The sequence below is a fragment of the Plectropomus leopardus genome, chromosome 4, assembly GCF_026936395.1.
Source record: "Plectropomus leopardus strain MGB_pleo_1.0 chromosome 4, ASM2693639v1, whole genome shotgun sequence".
NCBI lineage: Eukaryota > Metazoa > Chordata > Actinopteri > Perciformes > Serranidae > Plectropomus > Plectropomus leopardus.
This window is the reverse complement of record NC_142179.1, coordinates 31,820,752-31,840,512: the sequence shown is the minus strand read 5'-3', so window position 1 is coordinate 31,840,512 and position 19,761 is coordinate 31,820,752. Positions and strand designations below refer to the sequence as shown.

Sequence of the window (19,761 nt, the reverse complement as noted above, 5' to 3'; positions counted from 1 at the left end):
CAGTCCTTCTTATCCTCTGGCAGTGTACAGACACCTCAACTCTGGTCCTGGCCCTAGCCTGGCAGTGATGAGTAGATTCCAGATTTTGGGACGACAGGGGCCTCAGTGGTGTGGGATTGGCCCCCCTCGGGCTGCTGATTAACAGCCATGGGAACAGTAACTGCAGGGACCCATGGGGTCACCTTGAGGTCCTGTATCACAGTCCTGTAGACAGCAGGACCTGTGGAGCTGGTTCCATTTAGCATTATGCTGCTTCGCTGGGCCTGCTGGTTTTGGGGACAGACAGTGATTGAGATCTACGCTTCTTCTTCCTATAGATGCAGTGTGTTTGATCTCCAGGCTTTGATCTTGAAGAGATTCTTCAGTGTCGTCGTTCAGACGTACCAAAGAAAAAACAGAGATCCTTGACATCCTTAGATGTGACTGTGAACCCTAAAATAACTTCGGAGCTCAGTGTATCCCCTTACAGTAAGACAGACTGAAAACAGTGACTGGCACTTCATAACAATGTTGACTTTTTTTCTTTTAGGCTGTCAGTGCTACAAATACTAAACAGTTTTGCAAAGTGGTCCATCAAAAGAGAAAAGTTATTTTAACATGTCAGTTGTTCATTCTTTGTTTTGGAGGGTAAAGTACATGATGTCTGAATGATGTTTGTCTGATCACTGGGATTAAAGTGTTACTCAAGTATACAGTTGCCCTTGATGACTGAATAATCACAGAAGGTTGTGCTCTATTAAATCATTTATAAAAGGTTGATCTCAAAAATCCTGTTTTATGCAGAGCGGGAATGCATCTGTCAAAATGAAAAAAGAGCATTGAGGGAGTCTTCAAGCACAAAAACACTGTGATCAGTACTTTGTTAAATGTGCTTTCTTACTTTATTGACTGATATTCCTTAAGATCCACTCCAGACGTTGAGGTTTAAGACATATAAAAAATGATCCACTTTGAATAATTTGTGTTTGATATGGGTTTATCACAAAAAGTTCAATTTTTTTTCTAAAATTTTTAAATCAACATTTTCATCATCTTCCAACTTGTCACCATAGTAATAATTATTCGTTCTATACATAGTACGCTTCTGAAGGTACTCAAAGACATTTTACAAAAGTGAAAAAAAATCATAAAATAGAATACACCAAAATACACATTAAAACACACATAGTAGCAAAATAGCAGATTTGAACAGGTGGGTTCTGAGTGTTTTGAAATGGGAGAGGTCAGTTCAATGAAAAGTCCATTCTCTGTACACATATAAAGAAAATTTCACATCACATTTCTTATCGAAGGTACATACTGGACCATGATTTACTTCAGCACTTGTCTTGTCACAAACATTTTAAAGTGAAATATACAGTGAACAAAGAGAAACCTTTGTCCTTCAAAAGATGAATGTGAAAACATCCTTCTAGTGTCAAACATCATTCTGCTCAGTGAAGTTCAAACACTCAAGTGAAGTATCAATATACACATTTTGGAGCAGCAGGGGGCTTCAACAAGCATGTACTACTGAAATGGAGTAATCCTGACCTGTATTTGGTGCTAAGAGAGTCCCTGTGGTCTTTTGGAGATCACTGTCAGTATGAGCAGAATGGTGTCCTCTTTTTCCAGGCGGTGGTCCTCTTTTTCCTGTCAGAGAGAATAATATTATTCATGATTTCATTTTATGCAGGCATGGCTAACCGAATACTGAGTGCTCGTACAAGCAAAAAGAAAAACAGTCATGATCGGGCAGAAGGTTGGATCAGTGTTTTACTGTGCAACCAATACATGTTTGAGATTTTTACTTTAACCAAACCAAACGGCACAACACTGTGGAAAAACCATATCAGAGGAATCAGGCCATGGGAGGCTGGCATCCGTCTGCTCCTGTGGCCATTCACAACAACACGCTCCAATAGGATGTCTGTCATAATATTAGTGGGAGCGTTTTTAAAGTGCTTAGACAGCCCCAAAATAATATGCTGCACAAAATAATACAGGACTTCTAAAACATATCCATATCCCTTTGTCTCTACACCAAGAATTGCAGACTAAAACCTGGTGGAGAGGCCCTCAGAGAACAACACATTTCTCTTTGTGTGGGTGCCAGCAACATCACCAATAAATGTGAAAAAAAAATGTGAAAATGTATATTGGGTTGGATTTTGTTTTAGATGACACACTGGCCATACTGTTGAACTTACTGCTTTGTTAACTGAGCAATTGTGGCATTTCGGATATAAAGCTCAGGATAATAGCATCAAAATGTATCGCAAACTGCATGTGAGCAAAGTTAAAGACTTAAGACAGAGTGAGTCTGCATGTTCTTGTGTCAAAATGGTTTAGTTCCAGAACTTTTTCAGACACTCTAGGAAACTATTCTTTGTCCCTGGCTCCCATGAATTGTGGCATCCCCCAAGGTTCAATTCTAGATCCTGCCTTATTTTCATTTCACACATTTCCCCTTGGCTCAATCTTTGAGAAACACAACATTCTGTATCACTGTAATGACAACGTAAACAATTTTATTTACCAGTTACACCTGACAGCACCTGCTCACTGGACAACCTTTTTAACAATCTAAACAACATTAAATATTGAATGGCACGCAACTTCCCCTAACGTAACAAAAACAAAACTGAGCTGATCATGCTTGGCCCTCCTAGCTCTGTCAGCAGTCTAACGAATGCACCATTGGCCCCTGTCTGCAAACTTGATAGATGATGTTACAAATGTTGGTCTCCTCTTGGGCACTTTTCTGAATTCTAGCAAAAGAGTCAGTAGTTTTCTGAAGAGGCAGTTTTTATCAGCTTAGAATCGTAGCTTAAGTAAAGCTGTTTTTTCACATCAGGACCCAGAAACAGTTATTAATGTTTTTATCACCTCTTGGCTGGATTATTTCACCCTTTCTAAACTCCAAATGGTTAATAATGTAACTACTAGACTCTTAAGCGAAAAATAGAAACGACAACAAATCACTTCTGTTCTGGCTCACCCGCACTGTTTACACATGAGATACAGAATCGGTTTTACTTCCATTTTTGCTTGTTATGTCTGAGGTGAGAGCCGTGCGCAGGCAATCCCAGCCCAGATGTGTATGGCAAATTTAAAGAAAGTGAAAATTAATTTGTGTATCTAGCCCAAGATTTGTATCTACTCTAAAAATTTAAAAGGTTTATCCTTGACCCATGTTCGACCAGTTTTTGGAGTTTTATGAAAATCAGGCCAGTCGGTTTATAGAAATTTCTTCTGACTAAAAAACAAACAGACAGCCAAAAGCATGACCTCCTTGACGAAGGTACAAAAACATTCATCATTAGACATCATTGATAAAAGGCTAAAAGATAAGATAAAACAAAGATAAAAGATAAAATGGGCATGTCTCTTGAAAAGGAATATTTCAAACTAATTTATCTAAATGGGTATATAGTCTTTGGAATGAAACTCTGAAATTGCACTGATCCTGAGACAACCTATCTCTAAGGGAGTGGCAGGTCCAGAGAAAGAAGACATCCCTGCTCCACCTCCCCAATTACCTGTCCATCATCACCTCTGCCATCCCTGGTATCAAGCCTCCACTGATATTGTGACCATGAATCAGACCTTCAGTGTCTCTTCATCTAAATCACTTCCTCAGGTCAGGGGTCAATGTCCCATCACTCACTAAGCCCTGGCTCATTAGTTAGTAAGGTCAAGGTCCCAGAATTTGTATTTGCTTAAATGAATCCGAATACGCTATAAGACTTCCTGCTTTTCAGTGTATTTAGTTATGTGAACACCTATTCCATTTTCTGCATTTTACTCAGCACAATGATGAACATCTCAGATGTTCAGACCATTATTTTGTCTAATCCAACAAAGAAAACAATCAACATTCATCTGTTTTTATACCACATTCCATAACTTTTTTTAAGACATTACTGTATCTAATTGTCTGTGTCCCGTAGTGCTTTAAAGCCTTTCTCACAATTTCAGTCTACAGTTTTATTTTCCAAACATGACTCAGCATCTGTTCTCTGTGGTGCGTGCTTTCTCTCAGCTCTCCTGACTCCATTTCTCTCACATGAATAACTTTTCATCTGAAGTGCAGCCTGCTGGTTAGATTGCGGCTGTGTACGTGCACAATCTGAAAAGCTCTCGATGACACATTTGTGTCAGGAAGTAGCTCTGGTCATTGAATACTATTCAGAAACACAAAAGCAGCGCATAAGGCAATATTTACATCAACAGTGACATTAAAGGCTGTAACAATGTAGCCGCCGTGCTGCAGCATGTGTCAACAAAGCAACACTACAACAAGTCAAAATCCCGGGTTAATTTGTCCCCATAGAATCTGGTGGGATGGGAAGAAAGAACCAGCGACTGTGTTTTGTTTTTGCCTCCAGCTTCACAAACAGTGGCACTAACAAAGTATCCTTTCTGTGCCATTTCCTTCCACTCTGATTGGACTAATTGGGACCTGTTGACAGCGAATCCCATCCGTGCAGGAACAGGCCAATCACGTCTCGGCATCTGTCATCCCTGGCACACTGGGCTTCCACTCCCCTCATAAAGGCCTTTGTCTCTGTGACCCCAGTGACCTTTAGCATTTTTTAATATGGGAAGCCTGATTAAGTATCCCAAAACAGGACATGAGACAATTTGGTGAACAGAATTTGGTAAGTTATACAAAAAGTGCAACAGCTGTTGTAATACAAACAGCTCCAAAGCACTGTAAAAAATGAAAAAAGCTGAGAAAAAATCTTTTGAAAAAACTTGAAGATTTTAAGTTAGACCATTTTAACTATTTCATAAATTCTGCCTTTGAGTTTCTTACTTTCTTGAATGAATGAGTATCTTAATTGTCATGGTACATGTACAACGAAATCGACCCCATCAAGTGCAAACAATAAAGTGCAAGCATTAATAATAGCATATAAATAGATAAATAAACAAAGATGCTTCTACATAAGATATTTTTTGCATTCTTCTGGTTTACATTGCACGTCATTCCCTGGATTTTTTTACTTCCAAATAAACTAAGCTATCACTTTACACTGTCACGTTCAAGTTCAAATTTTTTATTTGTTTCACTGTACCTTTAAGTTAAAGTAGGTGATATCCACACATTTCACCAATTTGTAATAATGGAATTTGTACCTGGTCTAGATGTGTCACATTTAGTCTGTGGTTGGTGCTTTCTAGCAAACAGCTATGATCAGACTATGTCTCACTTTGTACATATAATTTAACTGATTTGTGTAGAAGTGAATAGAGTTTTGGGACTAGTTGAAGTGGATACCCTATCGATATCTTCATTGTTGTTTTAATTTTGCTCAGAGACAAGTCCATGTGACTTTGTGTGTGTGACTGATTTGATATGTGTGATTTTATTAATTTATTTTATGTATTTATGTTTTTATTTTTGAAAGTATGTTCCAATGGTCAACTGCAGAACATCTGCAACTCTAAGTTCTTTAAAATCAAGGCTGAAAGCTTCCCTGTTTGCTGCTGCTTTTTAAAAAATATATAATTCAGATATTTATTCATTTCTTACACTACACTGTAAAGATGTTTTTAATTGTTTGTAATTGTATTTAAATGTCCTATTTGAGGTATCTCTTGCACTTTGTCTCGATGCTTTTAAAGTTTTATGTGAGGTACAATGAATTTCTTTGTTGCCAAAATAAAATATGTATATATACTGTATGTGTGTGTGTGTGTGTGTGTGTGTATAGACCAGACCATCATTTCATTTTTATTACAAGACAAGTCAATTCAAATTTTGAAAGTAATAACTTTACAGTTTAATTTAAACCTAAAAATGTAATTAATTACATGGAATTAATGACAAAAGAAGAGTTATTCTGGTATAATTGATTATGAGATTTCATGATGCAGTCACATATAGAATAAACATGGAGTGAATTCCACAAAATAAAGAACACGAGTTTCTCTTTCTCACTTGTTAATAAATCACAGTTTGAGATTCTAAATGTGTGATCAGACAGAAAGAAAAGCAAATGTGGCACTAACAAAAATTTTACCACTGGACTGTTTATGCAATCTGCCCCAATCAGCCAGTGTACCAACTGTACAAACATCAGCAACACATGCACCAATCTTATATGTCCATAAAGTTCCAGAATAAGTGCAAATGTTTTAAAACACTTTGAATTTGCACCTATTCACCGTACCCTGGACAGATTTGTATTTGTCTCAGCACCCCGGCCCGATTTGTTGATACAACTTGAAGTTTTTCATGAAATGGTAATGTATATTTGTAAGTCCTAACAACTTGTAGTCCTTAGTTATGTCAATTGATTACAGCTAGGGAAATTAAATAAGGGTCAAGTTTACCTTTTTAAAGAAATCATAGCTATGACGGAAGTCTTGACGGAAAGACAACAGCTTGTCCTATGAACATAGAAAGCTTTCATACCTCTGGGACTCAGTTGGGGTTAGATAAATCACACTACGAAGGAAACAGATACATCCTTACAATATGGTTATTTTTCTTTCCTTTCCTTTGAACATGTGCAAAGCAACAAGGCAGAGCACCGCCTTTGCTCCAGCAGTTAGACTGAGACAAACGACCAGAGGAAGAGTGGGAATGAAGCAACTGAGGAAGCCACTGAGCTCCATCCAGAGTCTCTGAGAGCAACTTATCTGTCAGCACCATTATGAGCCGCTCATATCTTGGCCTGCACCTGTCTTTGGCAGTCCAGGAGTTTGGTGAGCCCCCCTCCACCCCCACCCTTCTCTCCAGACTCCGTCCTCAGGAGCTGAGGAGCAGCCTGGGGATCCCCATTCATGAAGGATGATCGACAGGGCAGCAGCCAGAAGAAAAGGCAGCTGTGATGAGAGAGAGAAAGAAAGGAGTGTGTACCCATGTCCCCTTTGTGCTTTTAACTACCTCCCCTCTTGTCCTCCACGGCTGTGTCCACACAATAGAGTCTTAACAGGAGCTGTCAGCAGACAACACTAGTGTGACCACCGTGGGCACCGGGGTTAGCCAGGATCACATTAGCTCTGTGTTTGTATGGCACTGAAAGCCAGCTAGCAACAGTTAAAGCAAGTTTTGTACTGTTTTCTAAAGGAGCCCGCGGCAGCTTTCAGCCCCGTGTTTACCCACACTGCACTCCAAAGAGCCGGAGAGGCATTGAAGAAATGGGGGCTTTAAAATGCATGAAAAACAAAGTTAGGTTAGGTGTCCAGCGGGGGCCTCCACTTTGCACCTGAGGTTTGATCAATATAGTCAAGTGATGACATGTCAATTTGCACTGGCAGAAAAGAGATGGCGAGGCTGTGAATGGCGGCGCTGAGAGACGGCGGCAGGTGAATTGTTCTGACAGCGGATACAGTGTATCAACGTGCTGCTTTTAAGTGTGTGTTTATCTCCCCGCCGCTACTCAGTCAGTATTTCCTTACATTCGGAGCTGTGTTTGACCAGTTCGCGTGAAACCGATACTCTTTGCCATTCCCATTGTGCTTTTGCTTTTGTGATAAAGCAATGTTTATGACTTATTGCACTGAACACAGCCCTGAGCCAGCTGCAGCCATTATTTGATGTTCGATGCATGCAATTAAACCACAAAGGCACTTAAGAGCTTTAAGCCACCGGTACAAAAGAGGTGGGGTGGCATGATCAGATAAGGTTGAATCAGTCCATGATTTTAATTGTTGCTGCACAATGATTGGGCAGGTGTCTTAGCAGAAAAGGATTAGGAACACACACATACTTATGAAAGAAAATGTGCTCAGTATGAGACCACCTTTGTTGCACTGTGTGGAGCCAGGGGGCTGCAGATTTTGCTCATTAGCAAAAAAAAAAAATGCAGTGATAATAAAAACAATACATACTAGTCTTGTACAGGTAAATATGAAATCATATTATAATTTTACAGGATGACAGCTTATGTAACAGCTGACTCAGTCCCTATACACTGTGGCGAAAGTGTGCAAAGCCAATGTCTTATAGCTCCCTCACCATTAGATGGCAGTAATGCATAGCCGAGCCTTCTGATCTCCTGGAAGACGAGCTGTTATTTTCTGCTTCCTTGGAAAGGCAGAGAAAATGTTTGGCTGATCATTTGTGTGTGTTTGAGTTTGAAGCAGTGAGTCAGCACAGCTCAGTTTGGGTCCAGTTTACATGCAAAAAATATTAAAATCAGACTGTTTAAAACCTCCTGTCTGCTCCTACACAGACAATTTGGGCATGTTCTTTTGAAAAAGGGAAGTTTTTGAGATTGCGCTGCCCTGGGAATTTGAATTGTATTTCTGCAATTAGGCAAAATCACATAAACATAAGAACCACGTATACAAACAATTACAGTCAGAGCAGCCTCTTATTAAAAAGTTCAGAATGAAAATGCACTGGAGACTAAAACTGTTACATAATATCTTACCTGTATGTAATAAAGTCTTCTCTTGATCTTCACCTGTGATATCCAGACAAACCTCTTCCCGCTTTGTCGCTGGGTTTACTGTAAACATAGGATCACATATCAAATTCCACAGAGACAAGCCACCAATAAACAAACAAGCAAGTCAACAGAAACACGTTTGACAGAGAGAATAACTCACTGTGGAAGCTGACTGCAGTGGCCTTATTGTGGTCTGGCTTTTATCAACACAGAGACAGCATCACAGGGCCTTTGGTCTGCAGTGTACACAGTGGATCAAACCAGCCTTATCTGCAGGCATTGCTCTCACCAGTGTTTGTGTTACCTTAGCTTTCCATAGTTCCTTCCCTTTGCAGTGAGCTTAGTCTACTTTATCACTGCAGAGCATTTAGCCATGTGCCCCTATTTATTTAAGATTAAGATCATTTGTATATTCAAATAAGAGTTTATAGGTTGACTGTAACACATTATTCTCAACACATTGAGCGAGCTCCATAGAAATTTCTCCAGAGAGTTCAAACTCTTAAACATGGCTTTAGGGTCTTGCTGGGTAAACTTAAATGGTCATGGTTTCTGCAGGCTATAACTACGTGTGAATACTAACTGCTGCATTTAAGTCATAATCAAATTCATTATATCAAAGCTGCTCTGCTCAACATTTGTATATAAACAATGTCTGAGTAATTTTAAATGGCTCACTCAAGGTGATAACCCACTTGTTACCCAACACTGCAGTTCCCCCAAGCTCTGTCGAACATTTTGACATCTTTTAGCTCTTTGTTTTGGGTTTTACGGCTCACAACTTTACTGACGTGGCTTAGCTCTCATCAGTGTTGTTTCCAGATGCAGCAAGCAGATGTTCAAGCAAACAAACAAAGTTGGCTGGCAAAACTAGTGGAGCATTAGCATGAGTTGGTAGCATAAGTTGGTAGAGTAAAGAAAAATAAAACAGAAAAGTCTAACAAGAGGGTGAATAGTGGAATAACATTTGCCAGTTTTGTTTTGTTTTTTCTTTGTTTGGTTTGTTGTAATATCAATTTTGTGTTAGCATTCTGTAGTTGCCAGTCAATAATAGTTGTTTGTCAGTAGTTACTGGCGGACTCCACCTTTTTCAATTGTTAAGATCCTTATTCATACTGGATATAATGTGAAAGACAACAGCTGGCTTTATATATATTGCTGACTGTTTTGTTTAGTCTTCTGTATTAATACATGATGCAAAAAAACAGCCTTGTCTCCTAGGAATTATGTTTGAGTAAAACTAAATTTCTTTCATAATAATATTTTGCTGGCAACGGTATGACTGTCTGAATTATGTTAAGAGACATTAACAGTTCTTTAAGTTAATAAAACACTACATTTTTTTATACCTGCGCTGCAATCAAAGAGAGGTGGTCGGCTCTGGCGTCAAGTGCAGGACTGTCACAAGACTTGGGTTTGCATCCAGACTCCTGTGTTAAATTTAGACAACTGGTTAAGGTCAGAGAAAGATTGTGACTTTGGTTAAATGTTAAATAAACAGTCAAAATACAAAAAAATAATGCAGTAGTCACTAAGTGTGGATAGTGTATTGCAAGATTGCCTACTGTGGCAGAAAACAGATGAAAAATATTTTTAGTAATCATTTTGATGTATTCAGTATCAGTTTGCATGGTATGTTAATCAGCAACATTTCCTCATTGTGTTAATAGAAAACAGAATTTGCTCTGCATTACGATTTCCTCACAAACATATTTGCTGTTTAAAATTAGTTGTATATGAACAAAATTTCTAGGAGACAAGGCTGCAATAAAACACCTCAGCTCACCATTTGTTTGCACAGATTGTAAAGAGATGCAGGAGTTTTTTTTTCTTCTTCGTGTTTTTAAATTAACACTTACTGTGTGTTTGCTGACACACAAATGCATCTTTTAGGATCCACATGTGAAGCACACCTGTGCCCTGATGAAACATATTTTATCAAATTGTCAGATGGTAGGGTTAAGCAAAATAAACTGCTATGTCAGGTTTAGAAAAAAAGATCACGATTTGGGTTAAAATAAGTACATAATGTGACATAAGTTTATAAATGATGTACAGTAAGTACATCATGTACCAACGTAAGTTACATAATGCAACATTTAATCTGAATTTAATTAAATTTAAATTTAATTTATTTGATAGGGGGGATGCAATTTAACATAGTTCCAATAAAGACTATGAAACGAATGTGTTGCGCAAGGATTTTATAGCTATTGCTTATTTAGAATAACATTCACATTTGCTTACACATGAGACACAAACAGCAGTCTCTTGGGTGAAAGTCTGTGTTTGATAGACCAATCCACCACATTTCCTATCATATTTTACTATGCCCATTGATTCCAACATTCAAAAATTTCTGCACTTTGGAGTTAGCTGAAAGTCCAGAGCATCTTAAAGAAACTCAAAAGGGTTCCTTCAGCATAGATATCACACGCCAACGGGGCATGACCAAGCATCTGTATTTATTTGATGACCTGGAATTCAGAAAGGGCTGACCAGGAGCAGAACTTTAAGGTGTGACAAATTTCAGAAATTTAAATGATAGTTCATGTATTGTACATAAATGAAATTTTAATTTTAATTTTAAAAAAAGTTTAAAATGAATGGAAGATGATGATTGAAGTAATTTTAAAAAAAACTTTAAAAGTAAAATACATTAATTTATCAAATAACTTTATTATTGTACTGTTGATTTACTATAAAATTGTAAAACTGCATGTAAGACTACATTCTATTCCACAAATAAAAACAAGGGTACAATAAATGTATATGTATGTTGGGTTTTACCCTTTAATCACTACGCCAGCCTCTTTACCCCAAGGGCAATCTGCTGCCTTAACCTGCAGTACTGTTTATGACTTTCCAACTTTTATATTCAGCACATGCTATTTGGAGGATGTGTTTATCCAAACTTTATTATGGTATGGTACCATGAGCGCATGCATTTGCAGTCACTATAAGACCCTGTGGGTATAGACTCCAAACCTTGGCTCTGTCATTGCCATATTTCACTTTAAATCATGTTGATTTTCTATTTGACTGTGCATATCTGTGTTCATATACACCTTGATGCTTGCACGTAGAAGAAAGGTTTTTCAAAAGCACAATATGAGGTACCAGGACCTATTTGGACAATATTATGATTGGCCAAGTTAAAGCTCCTGCTTTTAGAAAAGTTCACCATTAAATTAGCCTTGCATAAAAACAACTAGGTCTGAAGGGCTGCAATAGGATCTCTCTGTTCAGTTGTACTTTACTACATGCCTCATACACACCGCTTTAGACAAGACTGCTCAGCATGGGTCTGTGTTTCACAATTATTCTGTTTAACCCTTTGAAACCTGGATTGGCATCAGTTTTCTTATGTTGCATTCTTTCACAAGCATATTAACCTGAAACCCAAGCAAATTGGTTTGCTTTGTTTTGAAAGCATGGGTAAAAGGGCAATGAGCAACTTGGAGAGAATTGTTCCACAAATTGCAAAAAAAAATTGTAAAAAGTGAGAAGAAAAATGACCTGAAAAGGAAAAGAGAGAGAGAGACAAAATTATTAGAAGATTAATAATAATAAAAAAAAAAACAAAGAAATCAAATGACAGAAAAATGAATTTTTATTTATTAAAATAATGTATTTGAAATTTTGTCACAGAAAAAAACACTTTTTTTCCCTTGTTTGTTTTTGGCAGGTCTTGTAATTTGAATCAGTTACAAAACATTTAGGTAATTTGAGTAATAAAGTTATTCATTGCCTTCTTCGTGCGTTCTTGACTTGTATCAGGCCAATTTGCTCGGGTTTCAAAGGGTGAAATTAATTTCAGTAATGCTAACCTTTACCTTGGCCCTAACCCTAACCCTAACCCTGGCCTTAGGGGGGGAAAAACACTGATAGTTAAATATAACATTTGTTTCTCAACTTATTCAGTAGAGCCTACTGGGGAGCCAGGCAGACAGAGTGACTGACAGACAGACAGATGGTAAGAGGGGGAGATGGGAGATGAGCAGCAGTGACTGACATCCATCCAGCCCTGTGTGAGCCACATGCCACACTCATTCCCTCTCAGCCAGGCAGAAAAGCGCCACTCAGGCTGCGAGCTGCCAAACACTGCAGCTTTCCTCCTCATGAACAGGGCTCTGAACCCAAACCCTTTGGCCAAGTGCAAGAGAGGTATTAGGGCCCATGTCAAAACAGCTTACAGCCAAGCAGTGTGCTCTAAAAGGCCCGGGTCTATTCATGGAGTCATTCAAAGTGACAGCACCCTGAGCCTCCTGCTCTCTGACAACCCTGTGCAATGGAGTGAGAAGGGCTGGTGCTTGGCTTATGTTAGGGAACATGGCGTCGCTCTTTGTTAATGTTGGCAGCTGAGGGCGCGTTCTTGAAAACAGGAGTTTTCCTTTAAGAGAGAAAGCTCGGTTGCTGCTGGCAGCATGTAAATGCTTGGAGTAGGCCAGGTACTGACCATGCTTTGATTGAAATCTCATTCTGGGTAAAGTGTTTACTTGAATACAGCTGAGTTGAATCTTTGTATTCACTTGGAGAAGTAAGTCACTTGCCACATCCTTAAGTGAGCAATAATTTAACAGAGGAAAGAAGTAACTGCCACCGTGTCATTTGCTGACATCAAACTGTACGCAAAACGCTTTGAGACAGAGCAGACAAACCTGACAGAGCAAGATGTTTCTGTGTCACTGTAACACATTTAACGTCACCGTATAAATCTTAATCACAGGTCTCATGAACAGAGCATGTGCCTTACCTGGTTAACCAAGTTATAAGGCTGGCTCCAACACAAGCTGCCAATGAAGAAGGTATCTGTGTGTATTTATAGACACTGCTGGCAGCCAGGAGGTATTTCTACAGGTGTTGCAACTGCACTCCTGTATTACTGAATTCCAACCATCGAGTTTGGCTATAGCCCAAATCATGCATGGCATCGTGCTAACAGTAACAATCACATCCAGGAGGATAACTAGCAATTAAGTTAAATTGTTGAAATATGTGAAACTGGCAAACTTGATGAATTCTGTTGTCATTTTCACCTGTAACTGTAACATTTAAATATGTATATCTAAACACGGTGGTCTGATGTTTCTGCTGTACTTATTTTATCTACTGTGTAGCTTTGCTGGCATCTAGCATCAGCATGGAGGCTGATGTACCACTATGGATGAGGCTGCAGTAAAATATATATTTTAGCCACCTTTAAAAAAAAAAAAAAACGATATCAGTGTAGGTGTACTTGTGTGTTTGAATTTATTCTCCATTTTACTTTACACGCAACATTAAGGCCTTAGACCAGCGACTCCTGTGTTCTGCTGAGTAAGATTACTGTTTTTGTCAGTGGAGTCTGGTGGCTATGATGTAACGGATTCAATCCCCGTTGGAAAAGGTTGTCTGACGGCGAGGTAAAGCCGTAAAAATATTGTAAATATAGCATACATTTAGACTGATAAGGATCATTTAAGGTGGCCATTTTTAGGTGACTAAGAACAAGTGATAATCAAGTGAGCCAGCGTTTGCTCAGTGCCTATTTGATTTCACGTGACATTGGGATTTTCTACCCAGACTGACTTGGGACTTGTTGGTCAAACTCCAAAAATAGATCCTGCATTTCCCACAATGAAACTTGGTTTTCTTTAAAAACTTTTTGCTTGGTACATTGCAATATCTTTAAAATTCCACAGGTTTTTTTAGCTTTAAGGACTCCAAGCCCAAACCAAAAAAAATAAAAATAAAAAATAAAAAAACTTCAACTGCCTTTTTTATTTTTAAGATAAATTCAGTGTAAACTGCCTGTATAAAACTGATGTGGTAGTCTTTAAATGTCCTTAAAGACCCTTTCCTAATGAAGACGACAGACGATAAAGATTGGGAAATTACAATATTTAAACAGCCTCTAAAGGTCAGTTATATATGCCACTAAATTATGTATTTTAAAAGTTAAGAATTCTATGAAAGTATCAAAGTTTTGCTATAAAATTTTGATCAAGCAGCATCTTAACAACATCTGAAGCAGCAATTAGTCATTTATAATGTATACAAATTTTAAAGTAAATGACAGAAATTTAAAAAGGCAAGGAGGAGCAGGAGGAAATGTATCTTTACCGATACTATCTGTTCTGTTTATGAATTCCATATGTCAGTATCTTGTGCCTTCGACCCCTGACCTGTTTGGCTGCCTGTAATGTTGCTAAACAAGGTGTTAAAGCTTCTTCCGCTAGTCACTCGAGTCACTCTGAATAAATGGAACAGGACACAAAGGCACCTGACAAGTAAGTTTCAGTGTGACATTACTGGTATGTGCAGCAGAAAGGCTCCAATATCACTCTCTGCTGAGCTCGAGACAGATTGTCCTGGCAAGCTAAATAAACAGTAGATTAATCTGTCTTCTTACTGCGAGCTGACAAACTCAGTCATGGATGAAATCGAGGCTTTTGACAGGTAGCCTTTTGAGATGAAGCACCGATAGTGAGAACTTGAGAGGGAAACTGAAATTTGAGGCTTGTGTCAGACAGATAAGAACAAATGTTGAGATTCGGGGAGTTACTCATAACATTGCTATTATTATGCAGGGCTAAAAATGAATGTGAGTGAAATATGAACTCCGGTTGGTAATTTTGATTGCATAATATTGATATTTTTACAAATGATTTTACTTTTTAAAGACCCGGTTTTAAAGCTGCATTTACAGAGTATAAATCAGCCCTCAATAAGTCATTTCATAAGTTCAGCTCAGGTGGGTCCATGCCACAAAAAATGTTTGCATTCATAGCAGGAAATGTTGGCCAGATAATATCTGTGTAATTCTTTTGACACTATCCCAGAATGAGAGCTGTGGCAGGTGTCAGGGGAGCTGCACAGGGCCGCCCAGGCGAGCAGCAGGCTTGTCTTATCAGACAAGGCCTCATGCTGTCAGCACAGCGAGTGTTGAGTCTGCCGCATAACACTGACATCGTCCAGACACCCACAACTCTACCAAGGAAGGAGTTGTCTCCAGACCTCATTTTTTCCTGTAATGAAAGGGTCTCCTGTCATGCTGCATGTGTGCACACATTGAATGTCACATTCAAGAGACAGAAAAGGGACAAATAATATATAAATGGAGCCAATATTTCTGTAGGGCTGTGCAGAAATTATGTGGCTGCAGAGAGGGGTTCCTTCACTCTCTAAAAAAGATCAAAGTTCCCCAGCAACCCTCCCCTTGACTTATTAAAAAACTGTAACGACCGCCAAAATAAAAAAAAATAATAGAACAGGCAGAATTTGAAATTTTATATTAATTCAATTTTTAATACTAAAAGAATTATTTTCTTTCTTATTTCTTATTTTCTATTATTCATTTTCACATTCTGCACCACAGAGAGTTAAACTATTAGAGGACCTTTTATGCTCATATTTGTATTTTGGGTTCAACTAGATCATGTTTACATGCTTTAATGTTGAAAATCCTCATATTGTCCCTGCTGGAACACCTGTATTCACTCTCTGTCTGAAATGCTTCGTTAAAGCACCTGTATCTTAAAGCCATCTTCCAAAATGTCCAGTCTGTTCTGATTGGTCAGTGTTTCCAAATCTTCCAAATCTGCACTCTTGGCATCTCTGCACCCTCATTGCAACCCCAAAATGACTTGAATGAAGTATAGCGACTCTTTCTACCTTCAAAAGTCACCATTAAAAACTTTTGAGACAAAATCTTAACAACCAAGCACAATCCAGCAGGAAAATTAATCTAAATATGACCTGCAACTAAAACTAATGGTTTCACTAATGTTAGCATGTAGCTAGATGTAGCAGTGTAAACACTTGCAGTAACGCATCTGGAACAGATGACCATTTAAAGAAATCAGCCATAAGCGGACATCCCAAAACAAAGAAAAAAAATGTTGGACTTTGGTTACTCATGAGTTAAATAATTTGCCACATTTAATATGAAAATCAACATTATTACAACAGTCACTGAATGAGTGAAGTGGACAGGGCCACTAGCTCTGTGACTTGTAATATTTTCCGCCCATCCCCTGATTCTAAAAATGAATAATGCCTTTATTTCCACGGCCTCACTACCATATGTTGAGGAAAAAATATTAATAAAATAAAGGTACAGGTAAAATTTATTTTATTTTACTTTTTAGACAAACCTTACTTGAGCAAAAAGTGCTATACCCTTCCCCGTGTCAGACCCCTCTCTGCCTCTAATAACTTTCATACAGTCCCTTATGTCATGATATCTTTTATGCCACACTATTGACTCTATTAAACCTCCCATTGTGCTCTTTTGCATTTATTTGCAAAAGTGCTCTTGTGCCAAGTGTCAGTATAATTATGTTGTGTTAGGCTACTGTTATTACATCAGAGATCCTTGATGTTAAGATTCCACACCTGTTTGGAATAGAATCAGAGTTTGCTCTGCATTATGCAAAAACGCCTCAGGGCTTCGTTACATTAAAGCAACATTTGACTTTCAGCAGGAACTGGATGCTTGCCATTCACCGTGGTTTACCACCAATATAATAATAATGCTTGTGGTGTATTTTTCTTAACTAAATACTCATTATAAAGTGAAATGATCAATAATCAATGAATGGATTGACAGACATATAATAATTTTCATATAAAATAATAAAGTAATCCTTTAGCTAATTAACTATTAAGCTTAAATGCCAAAATTAAAAGGTTACAGCTTTTCAAGTGTAAAAATGTGCTGCTCTTCATGATTTTTTATTATTAAAATGAATGAATGTTTGCTCGCCAAAAGGTCCAAAACCCACTTTGAAGACATCTTCACGGGGTCAATGAAAAGGTAGTGGGCAACTTTCTCAATTTTGGGTATTCAATGGCCAGATTAATTACTCAATTAATGGAAAGCAAAAATGCCAGCAACAACTTGTTAGTTAGTTAGTTAGTTAGTTAAGCTTAGCAATTTAGGCTGTGACGTCAGTGACCAAAGTTCGATGTCTGACAATGTCTAATGCCAATGTTAATTTGATGTAGAATAATAATAATTTTTTTGGTTGTGTTGTTTAGAAACCGAAATCCAATGATCCCCAGCGTGTCATGCATACATCGTCTTGATGCAGAATAATGATATTTTGTCGCAAGTATGGAAAAATCAACATCATAATGCCAATGTAACCCTAACCCTAACCCTAACCTGTACAACATCAGAATTCGATAATGGTCATTGGTTATGTATAAGCAAAGTATTTACAACTATGTTTCCTTTTTGTATTTATGTAGAAAAGGAGATTAGAAGTGGTATGTAAATCAGTTCCCACAAAATATCAACAACTGCAGTTCAGTACAACATATTAATATCATCCAAGAACAAACATTCCAAACACATGTACACCTGTAGACTGCACATGTATTGACAAAAATTTTCAAAGGCACACACACGCATGTGTATACAGTCACTATCTTCACAACTCATTCACCATTTACATAAGTAAACTTACATATTTAATCCTTTGAAACCTGGCGCAACATCATTATTTCTTGCTGCTCTCAGATGCCTTTTTCAAGTATTTAAAACTTCTAACCTTGAGCAAATAGGCGCGATTTCTTTCAAAAACATGGGAAAAAAAGGCAATGAGCAACTTGGCAAGAAATGTTCCACAAATTGCAAGAACTTTTTTGATTTAGAAAATTATTTTTTAAAGGGTAGGAAAATGACTGGGGGGAAGAAAAAAAACTAAGGAAAAACAGTATTTTATAATTATCATAATTACTTTTTTAAAATGATGTTACAAAATTATTATCATTTTTAAGCACTTTTTCTCGTCGTTTCCTTGCCTTTCCTTCAGCTTTTTTGTTTTTGATGTTGTGGTTATTTTTAACTCATTTTCAGGTAATTTTCTTGTACTTTTTATAAATTTCTTGATAAGATTTGGGTCACTTCTTCTGTTACTCATTGCATTCCTCCCACGTTTTTGAAAGAAATGAAACCAATTTGCTCTGGTTTTCAAAGGGTTAAACACACACATAGAGAGAGACAGAGCAGACACAGGTGGATTTCAGCACTCGTTCTTATAATTATTCAGCTGTGTTGAGCAACATACCAACAAGCAGCAACCATTTCTCGGTGCTGCCCTACAAGACACTGTCATTTAAGAGGCTCAGCGGAAGGAAAAAGCATGTTTCAAGCTAAATTCCTCTGCTTAGAATGAGTGAAAATACCAAGCAAACCTGCTGCACAGTACAGTACAACATGTGTGCTTCCCATCTGGTCTGCATGCTGACTGTAATCAGCGTAAGAGCGTACACTGTGTTTCGAGGGCTCAACCTCTTATTTGGACGGCTATCTGAGGAAGTGGTTTTCAGCTGTACATCCGAGGGCTCCTCTGCCCGATCCCTGCCTCAAGTGTTGCTACCTGGTTTAAACCAGATGGTCTTAGGCTAGAACCGCAGCAGCCACAGTGAGCACTGAATACTATTTGATACCGGGGGGTCAAACTTGGGTGATTGGAAAATTTGATATGACGGAAGATGGTGCAAGCTTCTACGGTTCAAAATGAATTATTTCATTATAAAATAAGCTGTGAGTGAGGGGAACCGGGGCTGATGGGAGTTGGAAGATGAGACTCAGAATGACAAGAGGTTGGAGGGGATGAACTGTCAAAACCACAAAGATTAACTTGGGCCTTGTCTGCTGTCTACCTTTGTGTGGGGGAGCTGCCGGGTTTGACAAATTGACTGACAGACGGATGCAGCTCTTACACACACACACACACACGCACGCAAGCACACACACACACACACACACACACAAATACCAGGCATAAAGTAGTCGGAGGGAGGAATGAAGGAGAGTGAAATATCAGAATGATGAGCACTGAAAGCAGCGGTTCCACCAAAGAGACATGTCATCTGTAAACTTAGATGATTTCATTTAACAGTACGAAGCTGAAGAGGTAAAATTATCAAATGTTGAACTAAAAGAGCTAAATTTGATGAAAAGTCCAAAAAATGAACAAATATATGTGGCAGAATTTACTTTTTTTTCCCCTCTGACCCATTGATTGTTTCATGACCCCTCTGAATTTATCACATGACCCTCTGAAAGGGCTTGACTACCAGATTAGCAACCACCAGACTAAAACACCTATCTTTATTTAAAGTAGGTAAAACTAGTTCCACCTCGACCAGCCACCACAGTGAAATGTTGCTTACACACTGATGCATTCATATTAACAATCTAATACTGTCATACATAAAAATATGACTTTCAGGGGCAATTTTTCTGCTGAACAAGTACTTTTACTTCCAATACTTTGAATAACTATGCTTAATATTTAGAGAATCACTATTAGCAAACACTGTGTAAAGATATAGTGAAGTTATGGTGTCCTGAGCAAAGAGAGCGGTCACGCTA

The 19,761-nt window shown here is 38.2% G+C and overlaps 1 protein-coding gene across 4 annotated transcripts in view; it reads right to left on the bottom strand.

Moving 5' to 3' along the window:
• Positions 1-864: 864 nt before the first annotated feature.
• LOC148189804 (uncharacterized) overlaps positions 865-19,761 on the bottom strand; it is a 111,522-nt gene continuing 92,625 nt past the window's right edge. For 3 of the 4 annotated variants that reach the window (XM_088077126.1, XM_088077128.1, XM_088077124.1), the window contains 3 exons: positions 9,740-9,820; positions 8,373-8,450; positions 865-1,632 (listed from right to left, as the gene is read on the bottom strand). In XM_088077126.1, coding sequence (XP_087933252.1) covers positions 8,448-8,450; positions 9,740-9,820 — 84 coding nt within the window. In that variant the 3' untranslated portion in view covers positions 865-1,632; positions 8,373-8,447. Of the gene's footprint in view, positions 1,633-7,951; positions 8,024-8,372; positions 8,451-9,739; positions 9,821-19,761 lie in introns of those variants that run through there. The other variant, XM_088077125.1, reaches the window with a different exon arrangement.